Below are 19,730 nucleotides of genomic sequence, written 5' to 3' on the forward strand. Positions count from 1 at the left end.
CCGTGGACCACAAACCCTTCAAAAAGGCAACAAAGCTTAGCCAGAACTATGTTTACATGCTCTAAATGTATGGTTCCTGACTATTTTTTTACTGGGACAAGGCGGAAACTAAAGCAGGGCATGTTGGAACTGAAACAAAGGAAGCAAATAAATTAATAATGCAATACCTTTGCTGCTATTTCAAACTATACAAGTAATGTGTCAGACTAACAAAAAAGGAAATATTAGTCATAAATAATTACTTCACATGTTATTGTTTTATTTTTTTCATACTAAGATTAAAATAAGTGAGTATTAAAGGAGTGGAAGAGCTCTTCCTTAGGGTTGTCTTTCAGTACTGCCCTGTATTTAGCTTCATCCTCTCATCAACTCTACTTACATTCTCTGTCTGAGCTCCATACCCCACTTTGTAATGCTGCCATCATCATACTCCCATATATTTTTCATATCACTGATTGCAAAGGGCATTTCAGAATATTAGAATAATTGATGTTCTTTCAATGTGAACTTGCTTGATCAGTCAAAATAAAATCCTTCTGCAATCGTTCTACTATTCTTCTATAAAATGCCGAAATCATATTTTAACTTTATGTGAAATAAATTATTTTATTTTACAGGAAGTGTGTAATGGAAAACATTGCTGTTTTCTTTTTCGAAAATGAAAGAGCTTAATTTTGCTGAAGTCCACGTGAATAACGCGGAACTAAAATTCAGCAGCAAGAGTTTCAGCTCGAACAGTAATCTCTGATGGGATTTTTCTGTTTACGCCTCAACGTGGGTTTGTTTGATGGCATTTTGAAGTCTAAGTAGTGAGATGAAAAATTACCTGTATAGACGCAAATAATTGTTTCAATCAAAATGAGTAAAAAGCGCCCCAGCGATGCCTCCGTGGAGTCGGAGGCTCCGACGAAAAAGGAGAAAGCTCCGGAGTTTAACGGGACTGTGTTCAAAACCATGCTGAAAAATCCCACCACAGCCATGAAAGGTAAGATTATTCTGACAGTCGGTGACATTACATGGCGAACGTTATGCCAAGTTTAACTCCTTAATTGTTGCCTGCAGGGCTGGAAAGGTTCATATCAACCGCGAAGAAGTTGCCAAGCTCCGACCTGTATGATGTGGTCGAGGGTTATATTAAAATATCGATGGAGTGTGCAGAAATATTCAAGTTGCTTGAAACAGAAAAGCCCCTAGAGACCGAGGTAAGCTGGAGCAAGCTTTTTCAAAGGATGGAATTACTTTCGTGATTTGTTTTTGTCTTGTCCTGCTCATCGAGCGTCGCTTCTGTCCAGATGATGCTGATTTTTGGGAGCTTGGAAGTGATCCTTCTGAGGACAGCCAGTGATCTCTCCTACTTCAACATGGTCGGCAGTGTAATAGTGAAAAAGATCGCTTCAAACTACATGAAGCTTCTGCAAGGGTCTTTTCATTCACTGAATCACGGGTTGGTACAATAATTATGTGTAAAATATTCAGATTTTTATTACATTTAAAACACAAATATCCTCGTTGTATTTAATTGTCATTAAATGGTCCAACATCTAGCAGAGCAAAAGGGGGCAGTTGTTGATTTTCAGACCTTTGCAAAGGTAGATAAAATCGCTGGATAAGATGGATTTCACGTGCAGTATCGTCTGATTGCCCAAAATGAACAAAATCTGGGCCAATTTATCAGCCGGATGATTTATAGGCGCACAAACATACTTTAAATCAAAGTATGTTAAACATACTTTAAATCAAAGTATGTTTGTGTTAGAATGAGTCCAGACCTAGATATAATTTATATTGAATACGTTTTGAAAATTTATGTTCACAGACACATTTCAATGGTTGGCAGACGTTTCAGTTTTTTACAAGTATAGAAACATTAAAGCCTTTGTATAATTATTAACTTCACTATAATGCTTTTCTTTATGGTGTAGAAAATGTGACAGATTTTAAGGAGTGAATGTATTTTCGCTATCCGCTGCAATTCTGCAACAATAACCTCTTGTTTTGTTTAACAGATTTGTCCGTCAGTGCCTCAATCTGCTGTCTGCCATGGTGTCTCAGGGTGCTGAAGCTGCCAGAGATGTCTTCAGTCATGTTCACATCAAAACACTTTTTGGACTGGCAAAGAGAAAAGATAAAAGGGTATGGTGCCGGTGTTGTCCTTTCATTTCCTTCTGCCTGTCAGAGTCTTTTCAACTAAATTGAGCTGTATCTTTTGAATCCTTCTTGCAGGGTAAACCTGATGTCAGACTGGCTTTTATCCAGTTTGTGCTGTCCTTTTTAGTGTCTGGAGATAGTGCAATCATTGGGCAGGTTTTAGATGTTAAAGGTAAGATTTAAATTTGGATCACTATTTGTACAAAATACTTTTATTATTTTCTTGTATGCTGACAATCTGCTCATCTGTTGGGTTAGAACTCCTGCCACACATCCTGAACACGGGTCTGAAGGAGGACAGGATGTCCACTGTCAATTTGATTTTGTCAACACTGAAGACAAGAGTAAGCACATCAGCACATTTAAAGTGAAATCTCTTGATTGTGAGTTTTGTGTTGAAATATTTGTCTGTGGTTAGATTGTGTTAAACAAAGCCATCAGTAAAACCCAGAAGGTGCGCTTCTTCACCCCTGCTGTATTGGCCAATATCGCATCTCTGTACAAATGGAATGGGATTGTTGATGCGGCTGCTGATGATGACAACACCACAGTAAGTTGACATTTTGATGACACAAGCACCGTTTCAGCTAAATGCAGCCTGATAACTTGTATGTAATCTCATATTCATAAGATGGCAGAAGACTCGGATGCTGCTGGGATATTGGTTGTCCGGGATCTTGTCCACAGCTTCCTCTTTGACCTGTGCTGCTCTCGAAAGCACGGCATCAGCTTCCACGATACCAGCTTTGGCACTGCTGGGAGGTCAGCAGTTGATGTGTTAGGCCCATATTTGACTAATTTAGAGATTAAAAAAGCAGAATGATAATTGTAAAATTTCACTTGTGCAGACCGGGCAACCTCGTCTTGCTTCAGTTCTTGGTTGGACTAAAACAGGCGACTGAGGATGAGCTGGTGGCAGAGCTGGTGGTGAATATACTGAAAGAAAGTCCCGACATCTTGTCCAGATTTTTTAAGGAGACTCAATATTCATACACCCCGCGGATCAGAAGTGCTTGGCAAGACAATGTCAAGCTCCTTAAAAGGGTAACTATTATTGATTTATTTTCTTATCTGGAAACATTTGTATGGGTTAAAAGCCTTAGCTTTGGGTCATTCTTCCCATTTAGTAGTTTGTATGGTCATTTCATGATAGGGGCCACCAATAAATTGGTTTCAAAATTCTTAATTTTCACAAATTGGCGAATGGCCAGCACTTGAATGTGAAAGTGATCTTATCCACCAATCTTATCTACCGCCTCAAATGTCTGAAAATCAACCACTGATTCATTTTGCTCTGTTGTGAGAGAGCTGCCCACCAGCTCTCATGGTGTTCATGGTTAACAATAGTCATCCCACTGTTGCCAACTTAGCGACTTGGTTACTATATTCAGCAACTTTTCAGACAATAAGGTCAGTACTGGGCAAAATTGGAATTGGCAGGTCAGGCTTTTTGTAGATCAGCAAGAAATCTGCAATTGGTACACCTTAATTTCATACCATTTCATCCCAACGTTCTTCCATTTTGAAAACAAAGTATAATGTACATTACAGATTTTGGGGCTGTGCTCTAATGGGCGTATCTTGGTGGTGTTCTTTCAAGAGGTTGCCGTGTTGGGCTTATATTAGAAATGCACTCAAAAGATGCAAATAAAAAAAAAACAGCTGCTGCTAACGTTCCGCTGTCTTGCTTCTTAATCAGATTTATGAGGCCCAGCCAGAGATTTCTACAATCTTTCACAGCAGTGAGATGATTCCTTTGCCTCGTTTGTTGTCCATGGTTATGGTCATCTCTCTTCCTCCTGTGTGCAACAAGGCATTCTTTACACAGGGCCTCAATGTAAGCCACTTAATTGCATATTATAAATTATGCATATTAGTACATGATTATGTTCAACTATGTATTAATTTCATCCACAGCTTTCAAACCCCGTGCAGCTTACAACTATGTCCATGATCAATTTCATTCTGAAAAAAGCCAATAAGAACATAGAGTATCTTTTGGACAAATCACTGTTGCAGTCAAATCTGTACACTGTTGAAATGATGGAGGAGCTTGTGCAGCAATACAGGGAGACTCTTGGCAAGGTAAGCTCATTAAAGAGATGTTTTATTAGGTTTGCTGTTGTGGGTTGACATGTTATTTATTCTTCATGCTCCGTTCCAGATTTTGCCTGATATGACACTGATAATTTCAACATGGCAGTCTCTGAGCAAGAAAGAAAAGGCAGATGGTGAGAAGAAGATCAAAAGCGAAGAACTGGCTGAAAATAAAACTGACGTGCCTGGTAAGAACCTTTGGTTCTTGTTTTGTTCAGGGTTCGTCTGGATGCTTGAAATCCTTGAAAATGCTTGTATTTTAATTAGGTGCTTTAAAGGTTTGGAAAGTGCTACATTTTTGTATAAAGTCATTGAAAGTGCTGGGTATTTAAACTGCAAAGTTTTGTAATTATCTAATGCTTGATTAAAAGGCTAAATCTGGAAAACATTATTTAGATTTGAAGCCAGTTATTTACATAAACCTAATAAACACCTAATAAGTAATTTTTTCCCTCACTGTCTGAAATTAAATCAGACCAAACTTCTTTATTTTTAGTCAGTTAGAATTACCAAATGTATTTCTATTTCCTAAATGCCAGAAAACTTAGTGAGAACATTTTTTAGATATTTTTTCTGACTTTCTTTGCATATTGTTTATGCATTTAATTTGAATTTAATTTATCTTAACAGGATTTGTTTCAGTGTAATAAATGTTTATTATTCCTAATGGTTCAATGAGTTATTGATATGTGTAATTAAAAAAAAAGTGCTATATTTTACACATTAAACATTATTGAGATTGGGAAGTCTTTTGGATAAATTAGTGTTTGGTTCTCGAACCACTCGGGTGAATTCGGTCTATGTGAGGGAGACATTTCAAAATATGCAATTTTGCCATATTTTTGTTTATCTTGTCCCTGCTGTAGAATACTACCACCAAAAAAGTATTATTAACAGTAATAAATTATTTTGTAAAATAGTGAATTGAAGTTGTCTTCTATAGTTTATTTGTATTGTTTTTGTTTTATCTCTGCTGGAAAAGTTTGAAAAGTTATTTTTAAACTGCTTGAAAAGTGTAACATTGTTGTGGGAAAAGTGTATGAACTCTGGTTTGTTCTGATATTTATGACTATTGTGAGTCATCCTCTGCTGACCGGTTCACGCTCTTTGTTCTTGAACAGCTGCAGAGAAGGCTGAGGTCATTGTGCTGAAGGCCTTTATTCTTCAAGTCATAAGTCTTTACCAGAAAGTGGTCCCACATCTTGTTACACAGTGCAAATTTGACTTCAGCAAACTACTGAAAGGTGAAGTATTCCTCCTGATGTCTGGTGTTTATTTTTTTATTTGCCATGTTGAAATAAAACTAGTTTTTCCCAACCAATTTTTTCAGGAATTGTGTCTGAGAAAGGAATGAAAGAGGAGATACCTCCGGTCTTACAGTATCAAATCCTCCAGCTGGCTTTAGATCTTCCTGCAAACAAGTTTTCCTGGTTTCGCTTGCAGGTGATGAAGTTTTATTTATTTCATTTAATCTCCATTGAGAGCCATTTGCCCTTATACTCTGTGTTAATGTTCCTCACAGGATGTTGCTAATTCAGAATCATCGTCCGGGGAGAAGTCTGTCCTCTACCTGCTTCTGAAAATGTTTGTGTCCAACAGCAGCAGCCACCTGAGCTCCACCACACGGAAGCTAATTCTAAAAGTAAGAAGCATTTTTGACACTGTCGCTATTTTTCAGTGTGGGATATTTCTGCAGCAGCCTAAATATCAAACACTGGACATTATTTTTGACAGAAACACCATCAGTGGGCCTAGATATTACATCCAATCAGGCTCTGTTCAGTCCTGGAGAAAAACGTGTGAAATCTGTCCAGAATCTTCTAAAAACATGACCCATTTTCAGTTTTCTGGAAAGGACCTCCAGCTTCCTCTCTAAGAAGAGGATTGTTAGAAGAAAAACAAATCCACAGTATGTTGTATCATCCACTATATTCAAAGCCCACAGTTCCTGTTAAAGTCTCAGTAGAATTTATACATTTCACATATTTATGTCTGTGATTGTGTGTGATATAAGAGGCTCTTTTGCGGTATGCTTCCTAATCCAGCAGTTAATATTGTTAATGAAGATTCTGTGACTGGAAGATGCCACTTTTTACAGCAGAGAATTTGGGGGATTTTTTTAACCTTTCTTACGGTCTAGGTCCATGCTGGCTGGAAAACTTCGATCCTTGTTCAGCTTTCTTCCTAAAAAAATAATTATCAAAATTGTTGATTTTTGTAATATTGTAAAAAATATATATCTTTTTTATTATTATTTTTATTGTTTTTAATTTTTAATTTAAAATGGTAATTATGCTAATAACTGTAGGTACTTTTAATTTTGAAATAAACTTCTTAGAAATTTTTTTTTAATTTAAACTAGGGACTAACATTGTATTGGCTGATATTCTTTTTTTTTTTTTTACATATTCTTATCAATCAGATAAATAAAACTGGGTCTTAAAAGTTATGTAGGGTTTTGTACATATTTAAGTTTCCTTTTCCAAGTAAACAACTTTTGTACATTTTTGTACTTGGTCAGTCTTGGTTGGTATTCTGTAAAAGGATGTTTTATTGAATTTGATGGCAGAAAATTCATTCAGGAGGCTGAGCTGTTCAACAGTAAATCAGGACTTCAAGGTTTAAATTGGAGCTTTTTTCTTAGTAGGAAGAACTTTGCATATTCATGCCATTTAATACATTCCTAAAGCGAGAACGGCACAGAAACCTCTGTTAACTGTGAAGCTAATATATTGACATATTTATTCCCTGGAACCTACTCAGGTGCTGAGGGACACTGGGGTGTTTGAGTACACCTTCACTGAGTTCAACCTCTGGCTGGACCAGCTGGCAAGAATAAAACCAAACCAACAAGAGACAGTCATCCAGTTCATGGAGAGGGTAAGTCTAGCTAGCTGGTTGTAGAAAAACAATTTTTGTTGCGCACAACAAGCTTCTGTTCCATTTCTGGCTCCTTATCAGAATTGTTAGAGTTTATGCACATTGATTGAGTTTTTTGTATAATCCAGAAATTGTTGACAGGTTGTGGTCGGGATCGTTCCAGAAGATTACGTTTGGACTGCTTCATCATAACAAACTCCTCTTGATCTCCTCCAGGTGTTGGTCAAATTGGTGTGCAATTCCTGCGATTACACAGACAGAGTCGCTGGTTTCGTTCAGGAAGCAGCAAATATCCAAGCGAATCTGAGCGTCCAGGAGGGGGAGGCAGCGAGCGTCCCAGTGTCTCACATCGATGGTGAGCGTTAAAGCAAAAGAACCAGAGCTTGTTTTTTTTTTTTTAACCAGTTATTGTGTCTGAAGGGTCTTTTGTTTTATTTTGACCCTCAGATGTTTTAGACATGCTGGACGTCATTATGGAGGGCAGTGAGGGCGAGATGGAAGAGTTTGGGCCGTCTCTGAGCGAAGACCTCGTCATCCAAACCTTCCCATTCAGTGCAGCGGTACCTGCCGCTCTGGAAGCTCGGAACAAACTTCCTGCAGACAAAGGCAGATGCAAAACACCTCGCAGTCTCAATTACAATAAAACACACATTCAGATATTATGATAAAATTCATGTCTTATGACTTTTCTAAAAATCTAATCTGCACATTTTCTTAGTAAAATTCACCTTTAAGCATTAAAAAATACACTGTATGTTGCGACGACGGTAACCATCTGCGATTGCCTCCATCAGGAGTTGTGTGTGAGTACCTGTCAGCTGTGCTGTCTGATGTGCTGCACTGTCAGAGAGACCCTCTGCCCCTCTGTCTGGCCCTTCAGCAGTACGATAAAGAGCTAGTCTCTTCCCAACTCCCTCCTCTTCATCAGTCCATCGCAGAGCTGCATCAGTATTACTCTAGATGGCTGCCGCAGCAGTGCCGAGAAGAACTGGTGAGTCTGAGCCTTTGATACACTCTAGAGGAAATATCAGTGTCTTGCTAATGTATTCATACCTCTAGAACCGATTTCCTCCCATTACAACCTCTTAACCAAATGTTTTAGGAATGTATGTTGAAGACCAACACACAAAAAAAAACCTACCAAAAAAAGTGACAAGTTTTGCATTCATTTGTATTAACCTACCAGCATTGTAAATCTAGGGCTGAATATAGGATATAAAACATCTGTCACCATGAAGTCTTGCTACAGATTCAAATTTAGATTTAGGTCTCAACTTTGACTGGGACATTCCCATGCTGCATTCCAGGAAAGTAAAGCTTAAAATGATGTTTGTAAAAGCTACTGCAAGGAATTTTTATGGCCGACACCATATAGAAATCCCGACTCTTCGTTAGAACGCTGTTACCTCTGGTCTGACATCAAACTTGCATACAAATATGCTTTTATCTAAGCTATTCCACTGTAGCTGTGGCTGAATATTTATGGTCATTTCCTGTTGGACGTTGAAGTCGTTCTGCTTCCATTTTAAGATGTCGGCTTGAACAGAGTCCTGAGATTAATTCACTAACAGGAGACCTCTCTATTTAGTAGGATACTTCTGAAGGCAAGTGAATGCATTTAGAGGTATCAGAGTAAAAGTGGACATGTGTCCTTACAATTCACAATTAAACCCCACTTTGTGTTGTTTTATCATTATAACCCCCCCCCACCCAAAAAAAAAACTCTTAAGGATCTGGTTGTAACATCATAAAATATGTAAAATCTCTAGAGGTATGAATACTTTTGCAAGTTGTTCTGCTTTCAGAAAATGAGAATAATGTCTTTATTTGTTTTTTTTTCTGAGCAGTTCAAATCTTCTGAGAGCTTTTCCAAGGATCTGGCAGCCCCAAGCTCGTACTCTTCATTAATAAAAGCTGCGTACATTCAGGGACCAGGTGCTTTGCTTGAGGACTCTTTCAGACGTGATGCAGAAAAAGCTCTGGCTGTCATGTCACTGTCAGAGTTTCCAGTATTAATCAAGCAGATTTTACTTTACATTAAATCCACAGTGGAAAGCTTCGGAACGGTAAGAGCACAAAATAAGCCTCAGGGCTAGACATAAATAATAAAAACACTCAGTGCATCTTGCCTTTTTGTTTTAGTTCTCCAAAGAACCCGGAGATGCGTTTCTTCGGACCCTGATGGAAATGCTCCAGGATGTAGTCACCAAACTACAAAGTTTTGAGGAAACTACAAGTGCAGACCCAGCCGTGGAAAACTCCCAGGAGGGATCGGACCTCTTCTTGGAACTGAACGAGCCACAGTCAATAGAATGCAATAAAGAACAGGTTAGGGGGAAAAAAAACCTCTTAAAGAAACTATTTAAAAAGCTTTCAGCTTAACTTATTCTAATGAAAATCACCTGTGTTTAGGTTGTTGTTTCAGCTCTGGGCTCCGTCTTCAAGCATCCGTGTCTGGAGCAGTGGTTTCTGGCTCTGGAGCTGGCTGCGTTGCCTTCTCACTCTCTGAAACCTGTTGCACTGAAGCGCTTATGTGCTCAGCTGTCCGAGCAAATCCTGAGCCTGCTGAAGATCAGCGCTCCTGCTCTCGACGAACTCAATCACCTGGAGCTTATTTCTGGCTACATGCTGGCTGTAGAACGGGCTGCGCTGAAGGAACTGGTTGAAAGGGGTTCCCGCCCTGCAAAGACGCACTCTAAGTCTTTCCAGGCGCTCCTTTCTTTGCACAGCTACATGGACTCTAGTAATCTCCGAGAATTGGTGTCTAGGCTGCTTCTCCTGCCTCAGGAAAGCCTCATCTGTCCCAGCGCTGAAGGGCCGCAGTCTGAGCTCAGCGTTTATGGGCATGTAGCTCTGCGAATCCTCACAGAGTGTTACTCTGCTTCTTCTCAGAACCAGAACACATTTCTGACACAAGCGCACCTCCACGGCTTAGGCGCTCTTCTTCTGTCCTGCTCCAGCCCTGAGTTGGACGCCTTCCTGCTGCAGGCTCTGTCCAGCAAGCCGGGCAGTGCCAGGCTTATCCACACAGATGTGCTGCTGCGCTGCCTGCGGCGTTCTCGCCCAGACTCTCTGGCTGTCGTCTCTTTGTTGCTGCAGAACAGCTCGTCTCACCGCCTCTGCTTTGAAATGTGGTGTGAAGAACCCGCCAATATGGAGATGTTGTCAGAGACAAAGGCTTTCATCCCGCTGATCAATGCCTATTTAAAGGTGGCGCAAAGAGAAGACCCAGCAAGACCAAAAGAGGGTGTGTTCTGATTTATTTTATGTAGATTTGGGGATTTTTTTGTTCTCATATTTAATATAATAAATGATATTCATTAATTAAAATCCCATTTTCTTCCCCCCATAGTGCAAAAAGAGGTTTTAAAAGCCATGAAACAAGCACTCCTTTCACAGTTTTCTCAAAGTATTCTGGGAAACCCGAGTGAGGACCATGGAGTCCACCTTGTAGAAGCTGCTGCAAGTCTGATCAAACTCTCTGCAGACGTGAACGACATCCGAGGTTTGATCAACGATCTTCCAGATTTTCTTCAAAAGCCAGAACGTTTTGAAAGGTAAAGTGTTCAGACATCACAAAGTACAATAAGGCTGCAGTTAACAACTATTTTAGTAATCGATTATTCTATTGTTTATCCTGAGGATCGACCTATTAATCGGATAAATAAAAATACAGAATTTGAACCATGTGAATTCTGGGTAGAACAAATTAACAGCGACATTTTTCTTTATCTTTTCCATGCATTGTGGTAATCTTCAAACTGTTCTTCTTAGGGTTTTCTTTTAACTGTGGGTTTATTTTTATCACCTTCCCATAAACACCTGTTTTCCTTTCTCTTCAAAATTTTGCTCTTCTTTGTTTTTGGTTCATCATGAAATCCCAAGACAATACATTGACATCTTTGAGTGTGACCTGACAGAATATACTGTACTAAAACCTTTTTAGCTATTCTCAACTAACAGTTTTTTTTTTTATTTTTCAGATGGACTCTAGTAGACATTTTAACAGAAAAGCTAGCTGACGGCACAGAAGAGCAAGAAAAATGGAGGAGATCAGTTGTCGCTGCTGCCTTAAAGTGTTTAATAGCCTCTTACTGCAGCTCTAAAGATCAGACTGCCTCTCCATCAGACCAGGAGGAGGGGATCTTAAAAAGACTGCAACAACTCCTGGTGGGTTTAATATCCTTATTCAAGATATATATATATATATATATTTATTTTATTTTATTTTTTTTCATTTTTTTATTTTTTTATTTTAAGTAATTCAATTATATTTTTTCATACAGAAATCTGCTGAAGATGTCAGTGTGTCTGACTGGAACAGTTTTGTCAAAAATGGATTGAAGTAATCTATACATCCAAATGCTTTCTTCCATCAAATACATCATCATCAATGAATTGATACATTTATCAATGACTTTATTATTTTCTTAAATATTATAGGTACCGTTACTGTAATGAGCATTTCCTCAACACCTTGAGCAGTCTGTTGGAAGTTATGTATGGAAGTGCAGAACAAAAGGAGCTGATTCCTTTGTCCTCTCTTCATATGATGACCACCAGCCATTCCCAGTTCCTACCACTTATGCTGGACTCCAGCGAAGAGTCTAACAAGTATCAAGTCAAAGGTTGAATTTCATATTAGAACCTTTTATTTGCAGCCAATTTAGTCATTTATTTACTTTATTGTTGGAACCTAAATATTCATTTTACTCTCTTTTCAGAAGCGTTAGTTTCACTACTTCTGTGTCTGGTGGAGAAATGCCCTAAGGTGTGCAACATAAATCACTTTATTGTACTTTTGGCAGCCTACGGAGCCACACTTTCAACTTCAGGTAAAAAAAATAAAAATAACTAAAAATAATTCAGGGATGGATCAGCATGTAATTTTTGATTTTATGTGCTTTCATCTCTCCACATATGTTGCCTTGCAGACCAAAAACTGTTGATGCTTCTTCGGCAATATGAAAAACAACAAGTCAGCTTGCTGAAATTTCAGTGAGTTTGATTTATTATTTTAGTATTTTATGTGGCGCCCAGAAAGAAGCACACTTGTTTGATCCAATTACTGAGCGTGAGGTTTCTTATGCAGATCGCTCCTGTGGGGCCCTGCGGCTGTAGAGCATCACAAAACCAGAAAAACGCTGGGAGCCTCTCTGTGGAAGCAGCCGAGCTCAGACGACGTGTTGGCGCTGCTGAAAGCCGACAAGATGGTCCAAACGGTTTTAAAGTTTCCACAGGAGCGCAGAATCATCCCCCAGGTACGTTCCTCCAATTGTGTTTGTTTTGTAAATGTACCGTTTCGGAAAAGATTGCTGTGAAAGATGAGTTCCCACCTAGCCGAAGTGGTTTTAGGATGTAATTTTTCTTTATGTTTCTCATTCAGGATGGTACCGAGCAGCTGTATAGTAATGACAAAGTGAAGAACCTGGGGGATTTGTATGATCCGTGTTTCCTTTTGCCGCTTTTCAGTGCTATATTGCGACCAGGTGAGATGTTCTAATGCGAGCCGTCATTGAGAAAAATATGTCTAGCAAATCAAAGCAACTTCATTTGTGAAGCAAATTTTAAAAAAAATACGATTAACCAATTTGAAGTACAATCAACCCTCTAAAGACTAAGAAAATTACTCGGAATATGTTTCATTCAGTGTAATCAGAATAATACATATTACTACAACTACAAAAATGTACAAACAGGGAAAATAAATGTTTTTTAAGCATAAATAAACGATGCACACTTGACTGACAAAGGGACAATGCTCAAAAAAGCTCTATCTAACTACCTTTACTGACTAATCCAGAACAAAGAACTTCTGTCTATTCAGACAATGTAAGAACTCTAGCATTAGAAAGACACAAAAAAATACATTCCAGGGCAATGTACAAATTTAAAAACAATCTGTAAAATCTGACATGTTTCTGAGTTGCAAGAAACAATTCTTTATTCAACCTTAAATAACAACCATCAGGACTGTCTTCTGTATAACAATAACATGTTTGACCAAATGTAAAATTTGACCAAAAAAAAGCACCAGGAATGCATATATAATACTGGCTCCAACACAAATCCTTGAGGGACACCGGAAATTACAGAATACATTTCCCACATTAACAGATTGGGATCTATCGGATAAATACAACTTGGACGAAATGACATTAATGCAAAACCCAACCCTTCTTTTGCTCCATGACAGAATGTGTTATTGACTGCTGTAAATTCGTGTCCTGCCACGCCCTTGGAGTAACCGTGATGGCTCTTAGTAGCTTTGATCCGAACGTGAGAGCCGCAGCATACCATGTACTGGCCTGTTTCTACCAACATCTGGAGGGCGCTCGGTTCAGAGAGAAGACACAGGTATGTGGTGATGAACACCGTGTGGGTTTGGGAATGACCTCATAAATCTTGACGACTTTTTTTTCTTTTTTCCAACAGCTGCTGTATTTGATGGACAGCCTCAAAAATGGAATCCCAAAGCAGAATCAGAAGCTTCCATTTGTCCTGGGTGTTTATATCAGCAAAGTGGCTCAGCAGATGCTCAGACCCGGTGTGTATCCGTGAACCTTTGGATTTAGTCCCTGACCGCTCTTGTTTGACCCTCGTTACTTCCTGAAACATCTGCTAATGAAATTAGCCCATGACTATTTCTTTAAGCTTATTTAATTTAATCCATTTGTTGCTTTTGCTGTTCAGGACTGATGCCATGCATTTCAGGATTACTGAACTTAACTTTCTGTCTCTGTGTTTCCTTAGAGGACCACATGTATGTGGTGTTGAACAGATTTCTGCTGTCACACCAAAATTTAGACTTGAGAAGAGTTCCAGAGTTCTTCAAGCTGTTTTATGGTTTTGACGTGGAGGTAAGTTATTCTATTTTTTTTAAATCGCCTTTATTTAATGGTGGATAAGAAGTTGGATATTTCTGAAGTAAATAAAGGACTAAATAAACTTTTTCTGCATCAACAGCATGTAACCTTCGTATGTTTGCTTGTTCAGCTCAACCTTTTTTTAGTGGGATGTTATCTTTTTCTGGGGAAGGCTTAGGGCAGCTGTGGGAGTTGACTTACCCTTTTTTTCCCCCCTCTAGCACAAAGTGGAGCGTGAGTGGATCCTGAATCTACTGCAAGAAGGAATAAGTGATGGACACAGCTATGAACTCTGCAGCCATCAAAGTATCTTTCAGGTCCTTTTGGGTTTTAGCAGCAGCCCCCTGTGCAGTGAATACATCCAGGTACACACAGCTGCAGACGCAGTTATGTAACTATCACCATAAATAATGACCTTTTTTTTTGTTTCATTTTCATGATGTTTGATTATTTTAATGCTTTGAACCTTTGGGTAGTTGGGAAAACATTCCTGAAGATTATTGGCTTTGTAAAATGTAAAGAAATTATTTGATGTTGATATGTAAATCTTCACTTAGGCACAGATAATCAAGGTGTTGTGTCAGGCTGCCCATGTGCCAAAAGCAGTTTATAACCTCACCAAGAGCTGCGGACTCCTGAGCTGGATGATACAAGTACTTGATAAGAAGTAAGTTATCATATTTCTGAATACTTTGGGGGATTAAACTGCGTAATGCGCCTCAAAAGCTTTCACTCCCTCTGAAGTATTTCTAATTGGAGCAATGTGAGAACCATTTAAGATAATTTAATCTGTGTGGTAATAACTGTTATTTGAAGGCCCAAGAGATCTTTTAAAGACCAACCAACAACCACAGCAGACAGGTCAGGGATTACGCTGCAGGGATGGTTTTGATCCGAAGCTCATGTTGGAAAATAAGCTATGGATCAAACAGGGCAGCCATTATTTATGGAGAAGTAGAAAGCCATTGTTGAAAGAAATCATAAGAAATTCTATTTGCAGTCTGCAACCTAATCCAATTGAGAATTTGTGACAAAACTTTAGTGAAAGAGTGATTAAGTATGTAAGTATATAAATGTGTACATTTAATGGAAATATATCTCAAAAGATCCAAACGGTGTTTTGACAAAATAATTCAGGGGGCGTAGTCAAAACCTGACACATTTTCAGATTTTTGTTTGTAAAAGATTGTTTTCTTTGTACATGTTGGTTGTAATGTGTAAAAATGGGAAGGAGTTAAAGTGCTATGTGTTCTTTATGGTCTGTTTCACATCTGCAACAATAATCTGTTCTTCTGTCCCCGCAGGACTCTGACCCAGCAGACAGTATCCGCGGTCATTGATCTGCTTCATACTCTGTGGTTTACCAGCCTTGGGCAGAAGGAGAAGAAGGTTGGTGGAAATGGCGCCACCTTGTCCACTGAGGATGAACCTCTGTGTTTAGTGAAATGTCTTCCACTCGCACTCATCAGTGAGTTTCTCTGTGTGGCTTTGGCCATCACCAAACACCTCAGGTAAAACTTCATACATACCAAATACATTCAGCAGTGAAAGTGCAAGCTGCAGCATAAACACAGAGTGTCTTTTGGTCATGGATGCCAGTGTTTGTGTGATCTCTTCTTTGCAGGTTGGGTGTGAAGGCCGCTCAGTTGAGCCTGTTTGTGCAGACTCTTGGCTCCGTCCTCGTGCATCGGGGCAGCGCTCTCCATGTCAACAAACAAGCAGACCGACTCACCCTTCATCCGCAGCCGCTCTCCTCCACTGAAACACTCTCCCTGCTCTTCTGCTGGGCCTCCTTGTCCCGCAACAGCGTCATTCTAGCCCAAATACAAGCCCTGTCTGAAAAGCACAAAATAAAGGAATTAATGGGTGAGTGCTGAAAAATGTAACGAGATGCTTCCAAAATGAAGGAAATCTAGGCTGATTTATCAGTGCACCTCTATTTGCGCCTGAAATATCTGGATTTACCTGTGATAGATAAACACAAAATAGTGTATGATGATGAATTCTAGAGAGACATGATTTATTACTTTAGCCTTTTTCTAGTCTAAAAAAATTTCAAAGTGTGGCAAGCATTTTTACCACCTGAGTCAGTTCTTTGTACAAACGGGTAATAGCTGTAAGTTACTGTTATGCCAGTCTTTGCACATGAAAATAAAATTCTTGCCCATTGGTCTTTTCAAAGCTATCGTATTTAAATAGATGCTGTGTAAGACAGTTTTTTAGTCTCTTAATTGATTTTCTTCCAAAATTGTCTTCTCATCATCTTTCACCAGAATCCTGTAGAAAAGTATCCTCATTACATGATTCTGCAACTACCGTGTGTCATTTTTTTTCTATGTCCACTCAAAATGTGAAAAAGGCTTTCGGGGTATGAAAGCAGCAGTGAACACTAGATGGTCATCGTTTCATGCTGTGGCATTATGATTTATTTAAAATAAAACCTGAATGTTTTCCTTTATCTTCAGGCTTAGGGAAGCATAAGGTGCGAAGTAAGGGTCGCCTTACCTTTGAACGCACCCGAGATGGGAACGCTTCAGAGGACAGCAGGACTGTGGAACAAGAAAAGAGTCTTCTGACAGGCTGCAGAGTTCACCTCAGAAGTGTGTTTGTTTACTGGCAACCTGTGCTTCAACTGTCAGAACCACCGTCAGCTCAGCCTGGAGGCAAACTGGATGCCAGGCACTTGGCCTGCGATACCACGCACCTGCTTACAAAATGGTTCCTGAGGTGGCTGGTAGAGGACGGGTACGACGAAAACAGAACAAAGGACTTCCTGACCTGGCTTGAAAAGGCTGTGATCAAACACAGGGAAATCGCGGATGTTTTGATGCTCGATCCTGGCGTGAAAGCTGACCTCCTTCAGCTCTTCCATGACACGTTTGAAGCTCCGGGTCACGCCAGTACAGAAACCTGCCAGCTTTTCACCAACATTATGATCCGCTTATTAGAGATGCGAGGCCAGCTTCCGGAGCTCCATCGGGTCATTGTCTCTGCCTGCATGTCTGATCAGGACCAGTCTAGACATGGTGAGAACCTGACGGCTTATTCTGAGACGGTCCATAATTTAAATGAGAGCAGAAGTGCTATTGGTACCCCTGGTGAAGTTGGTGTCTAAAAAGTATTAAACTACTGTAAATAACTCTTTTTTTTTTGCAGCAACTTATCATCACATATACCTAGTGTTAATCAGCTGCTTAAAAATGAACAGTACGGTAAATATTTTGCCTGCCTTCAATGTGTGAAAGACAAAAGAACATGCAATAAAGTTGTGTGTTGATCTTTCTGAGTCACAAAATGGCTCAAGAATTTTGTATACATAGTACAGGTATTTATTGATTTACTTTCATTTTAAGTTTCATTGATTCCAACTGTTACACAACGGCATGGACCTCAACAGCTACAACAGAAGCTAAGCGAACTTTTCCTGCTCTAAAAGATAAAAATCGGTACATATGTATATATTTTTTACCTTTATTTATACATGTTGTCACATTGAGATCCAAGATCTCATTTACAAGACAGACCTGTTTTTTATAAAGCAAACAAGCAAAAAATTACAAACAGCAACAAAACCTGTGTTTAGAAAATTTGACTCGATTAAGTAAGCTAAAAACGTATACGCTAAAAATAAGAGCAAGTTTCATGAGATGTTTTCTGTCTTTTTCAATTTGAATGGTCCCAAAGGAATCAAAGTGGACAGCTTCAGATCCTGCTGTAGAGTTTTCCCACACATCAAGAGTTTATGATAATTGGCATTGAATCTTTATTTCAGTTTTTGGAATTAAAGATGAATATTTCTCATAAATCACCAGGAAGTATGCCAACTAATAAAAAACTGAAGTTAAGACATTTTTTATGATTTCTTTGTTTTTTTACTTAATGCCAAAGTCACACACACAATGCTACTCTTTGTAATGAGCTGCGGTTTTACAAACTTTTTTCTTCTTTGCAGAGCCAGGACTGTTTTTGTTGTCTTTGTACATCCATGAGCTGTGGAGTGGATCATCTTCAGCAGACCTGTTCCTGTCTCACGTCACCTTGGTGACCAGAACCCAGCACAAAAGACAAAAAGCATCCAAATCAACAAGGATCCAAACAGCCATCGGAGCCATCTGTAGTGAAATAATTGAGATGAAAAGTTAATCAAATGCTTGAAAATGTCTCTGTTTATTTTCAAACCCTTACAGTATGGCAGACTTTAATTTAGCTTTTTTTTAGTTTTTTTTTTTTATCTGCTTAGTTGTTTATTTCCCTCTTTGCAGAGTTCTATTTGTAATATATGCAAACTACTAATCTTTTATCTACAATAAAATAGACAATCTGACCATTTTCTATTATTTTTGGAATAATTGTCATGTACACACACTGCCATGTAATGCTTACGTAACATCTGTGTAAACAACAGCCTTGTACTTTGTAAGTAATGGAACAGGAACAATTAATCATTCGCATGTTTTTCCTACGGTGCTAAACGCATAGTAATTTTAAAATGTGCCCAAAATTTATTTTTTTAAATAAATTAGTATTTGCCAACAGGTTTTACTACTAACCTCCAGTATCAGCCAGTGGTGAAGCTGCTGAGGTTTTGTGTTGACGCTGGATTTTAGATTTGTTTATCCTGGAGTGAGCATAATAGCACATTTTAACACACATATATGTAAGTAGAACAGATCAATTTTGCATAATATATTTGGGTGAATAATTTTTACTCAAATCCACTGTTCCAATAGATGTACTATACTTACTTTGGCAACTCCACACTGAGAGACATTAGGTTCAAAATGAGAAAGAGAAATCCCACAAAAGCAGCCAGAGATACCCAGAGTATTATGACAATTGAGTCTGAAAAGAAAGGACATTTTATTGTTGTAAAAAATTCTTTTTAAAAGGATAAGGGCAAAAAAAAGTTAGGAGTTAATAAGAACTTACATTTATGGTATTTCAGCTGGCTCTCATCCACAAAAACAGGATCAAGATAATCCAAGTAGTACTCCCATTCATACAGAGGAGCACTGGTGGAGTTCCCCGGAACAGCAACAGTGTCATTTTTGGAGAAATGGCTTGCTGTTCTGTTTCTAGAGAGAAGAGCCGAAGTCGATCCGAACATTGTAAAAACAAAAGAACCAGAAGAAAAAGGTTTAACTTATGCAACCCAGGAATTATTCCAACTCATGTGCTTGAGTGGTCTTCAGTTCATTCTTCTGGCAGGCTTGAGTACAGAGCACTACTGGAGGTACGTGTAGTACTTAAAATTTGACACACGAGGGCGTGTGAGTCGTTCGGTGGGGAAAATGTTTAATTAATTAGCTGTAAAGAGTAATGAGTCTCATCTTACTACATATCCTTAATTACATACAATAAAAACATATTAAAAGATTTAATGAATTTGCTAATGTTGTGTTTTACATCTTTGAACGCCTCTTTTAGTATTTAACGCTAGTTTTAAATAGCCACTCTCCACATCACCCCTCCACGTCACTCTCCACTCACCTCGAGGTGAGTTTACTTAAAAAAAAAAAAGAATGTAAAGACAGTTTAACACATTTGCCCGAGACATGATTAGTTGCTGTTGATTGCATCGTTTTTCCAACAGTGCTGAAGGCACCACGACCTTGTGACGTCGCACTTTATCGTAAATCAACACAGGATAGAACTCAGCAGTGTTTGGAGTTATTTTCATATTGTGCAATTACAAAATTCCTAACGTTCCCGTTAATTTACTGAGTTTTCACAAAAAAA

At 38.8% G+C, this 19,730-nt stretch overlaps 2 protein-coding genes across 2 annotated transcripts; one reads left to right on the forward strand and one right to left on the reverse strand.

The window, feature by feature from the left end:
• Nucleotides 1-656: 656 nt before the first annotated feature.
• Nucleotides 657-18,316, forward strand: urb1 (URB1 ribosome biogenesis homolog). The gene is made up of 39 exons (XM_008426331.2): nucleotides 657-985; nucleotides 1,063-1,202; nucleotides 1,293-1,444; nucleotides 2,007-2,133; nucleotides 2,224-2,320; nucleotides 2,407-2,492; nucleotides 2,567-2,698; nucleotides 2,780-2,910; nucleotides 2,997-3,192; nucleotides 3,848-3,985; nucleotides 4,066-4,233; nucleotides 4,313-4,433; nucleotides 5,367-5,489; nucleotides 5,576-5,688; nucleotides 5,768-5,887; nucleotides 7,009-7,125; nucleotides 7,342-7,480; nucleotides 7,573-7,731; nucleotides 7,920-8,116; nucleotides 8,973-9,191; nucleotides 9,268-9,453; nucleotides 9,538-10,372; nucleotides 10,478-10,682; nucleotides 11,109-11,295; nucleotides 11,412-11,470; nucleotides 11,569-11,753; nucleotides 11,850-11,960; nucleotides 12,060-12,123; nucleotides 12,218-12,386; nucleotides 12,512-12,614; nucleotides 13,322-13,482; nucleotides 13,561-13,672; nucleotides 13,879-13,985; nucleotides 14,213-14,356; nucleotides 14,549-14,658; nucleotides 15,296-15,502; nucleotides 15,616-15,857; nucleotides 16,457-17,017; nucleotides 17,944-18,316. The coding sequence occupies exons 1-39, from the start codon at nucleotides 859-861 to the stop codon at nucleotides 18,132-18,134; spliced, it is 6,741 nt and encodes a 2,246-aa protein (XP_008424553.1). The 5' UTR covers nucleotides 657-858; the 3' UTR covers nucleotides 18,135-18,316.
• Nucleotides 18,016-19,496, reverse strand: mrap (melanocortin 2 receptor accessory protein). Its single transcript, XM_008426330.2, has 4 exons — nucleotides 18,921-19,496; nucleotides 18,737-18,833; nucleotides 18,542-18,609; nucleotides 18,016-18,103 (listed from the first exon to the last, which is right to left on the reverse strand). Exons 1-4 carry the CDS (start codon nucleotides 19,096-19,098, stop codon nucleotides 18,072-18,074), a joined length of 375 nt encoding a protein of 124 aa, XP_008424552.1. The 5' UTR covers nucleotides 19,099-19,496; the 3' UTR covers nucleotides 18,016-18,071.
• Nucleotides 19,497-19,730: the final 234 nt, after the last annotated feature.

This window comes from Poecilia reticulata, linkage group LG13 (genome assembly GCF_000633615.1).
Source record: "Poecilia reticulata strain Guanapo linkage group LG13, Guppy_female_1.0+MT, whole genome shotgun sequence".
Taxonomy (NCBI): domain Eukaryota; kingdom Metazoa; phylum Chordata; class Actinopteri; order Cyprinodontiformes; family Poeciliidae; genus Poecilia; species Poecilia reticulata.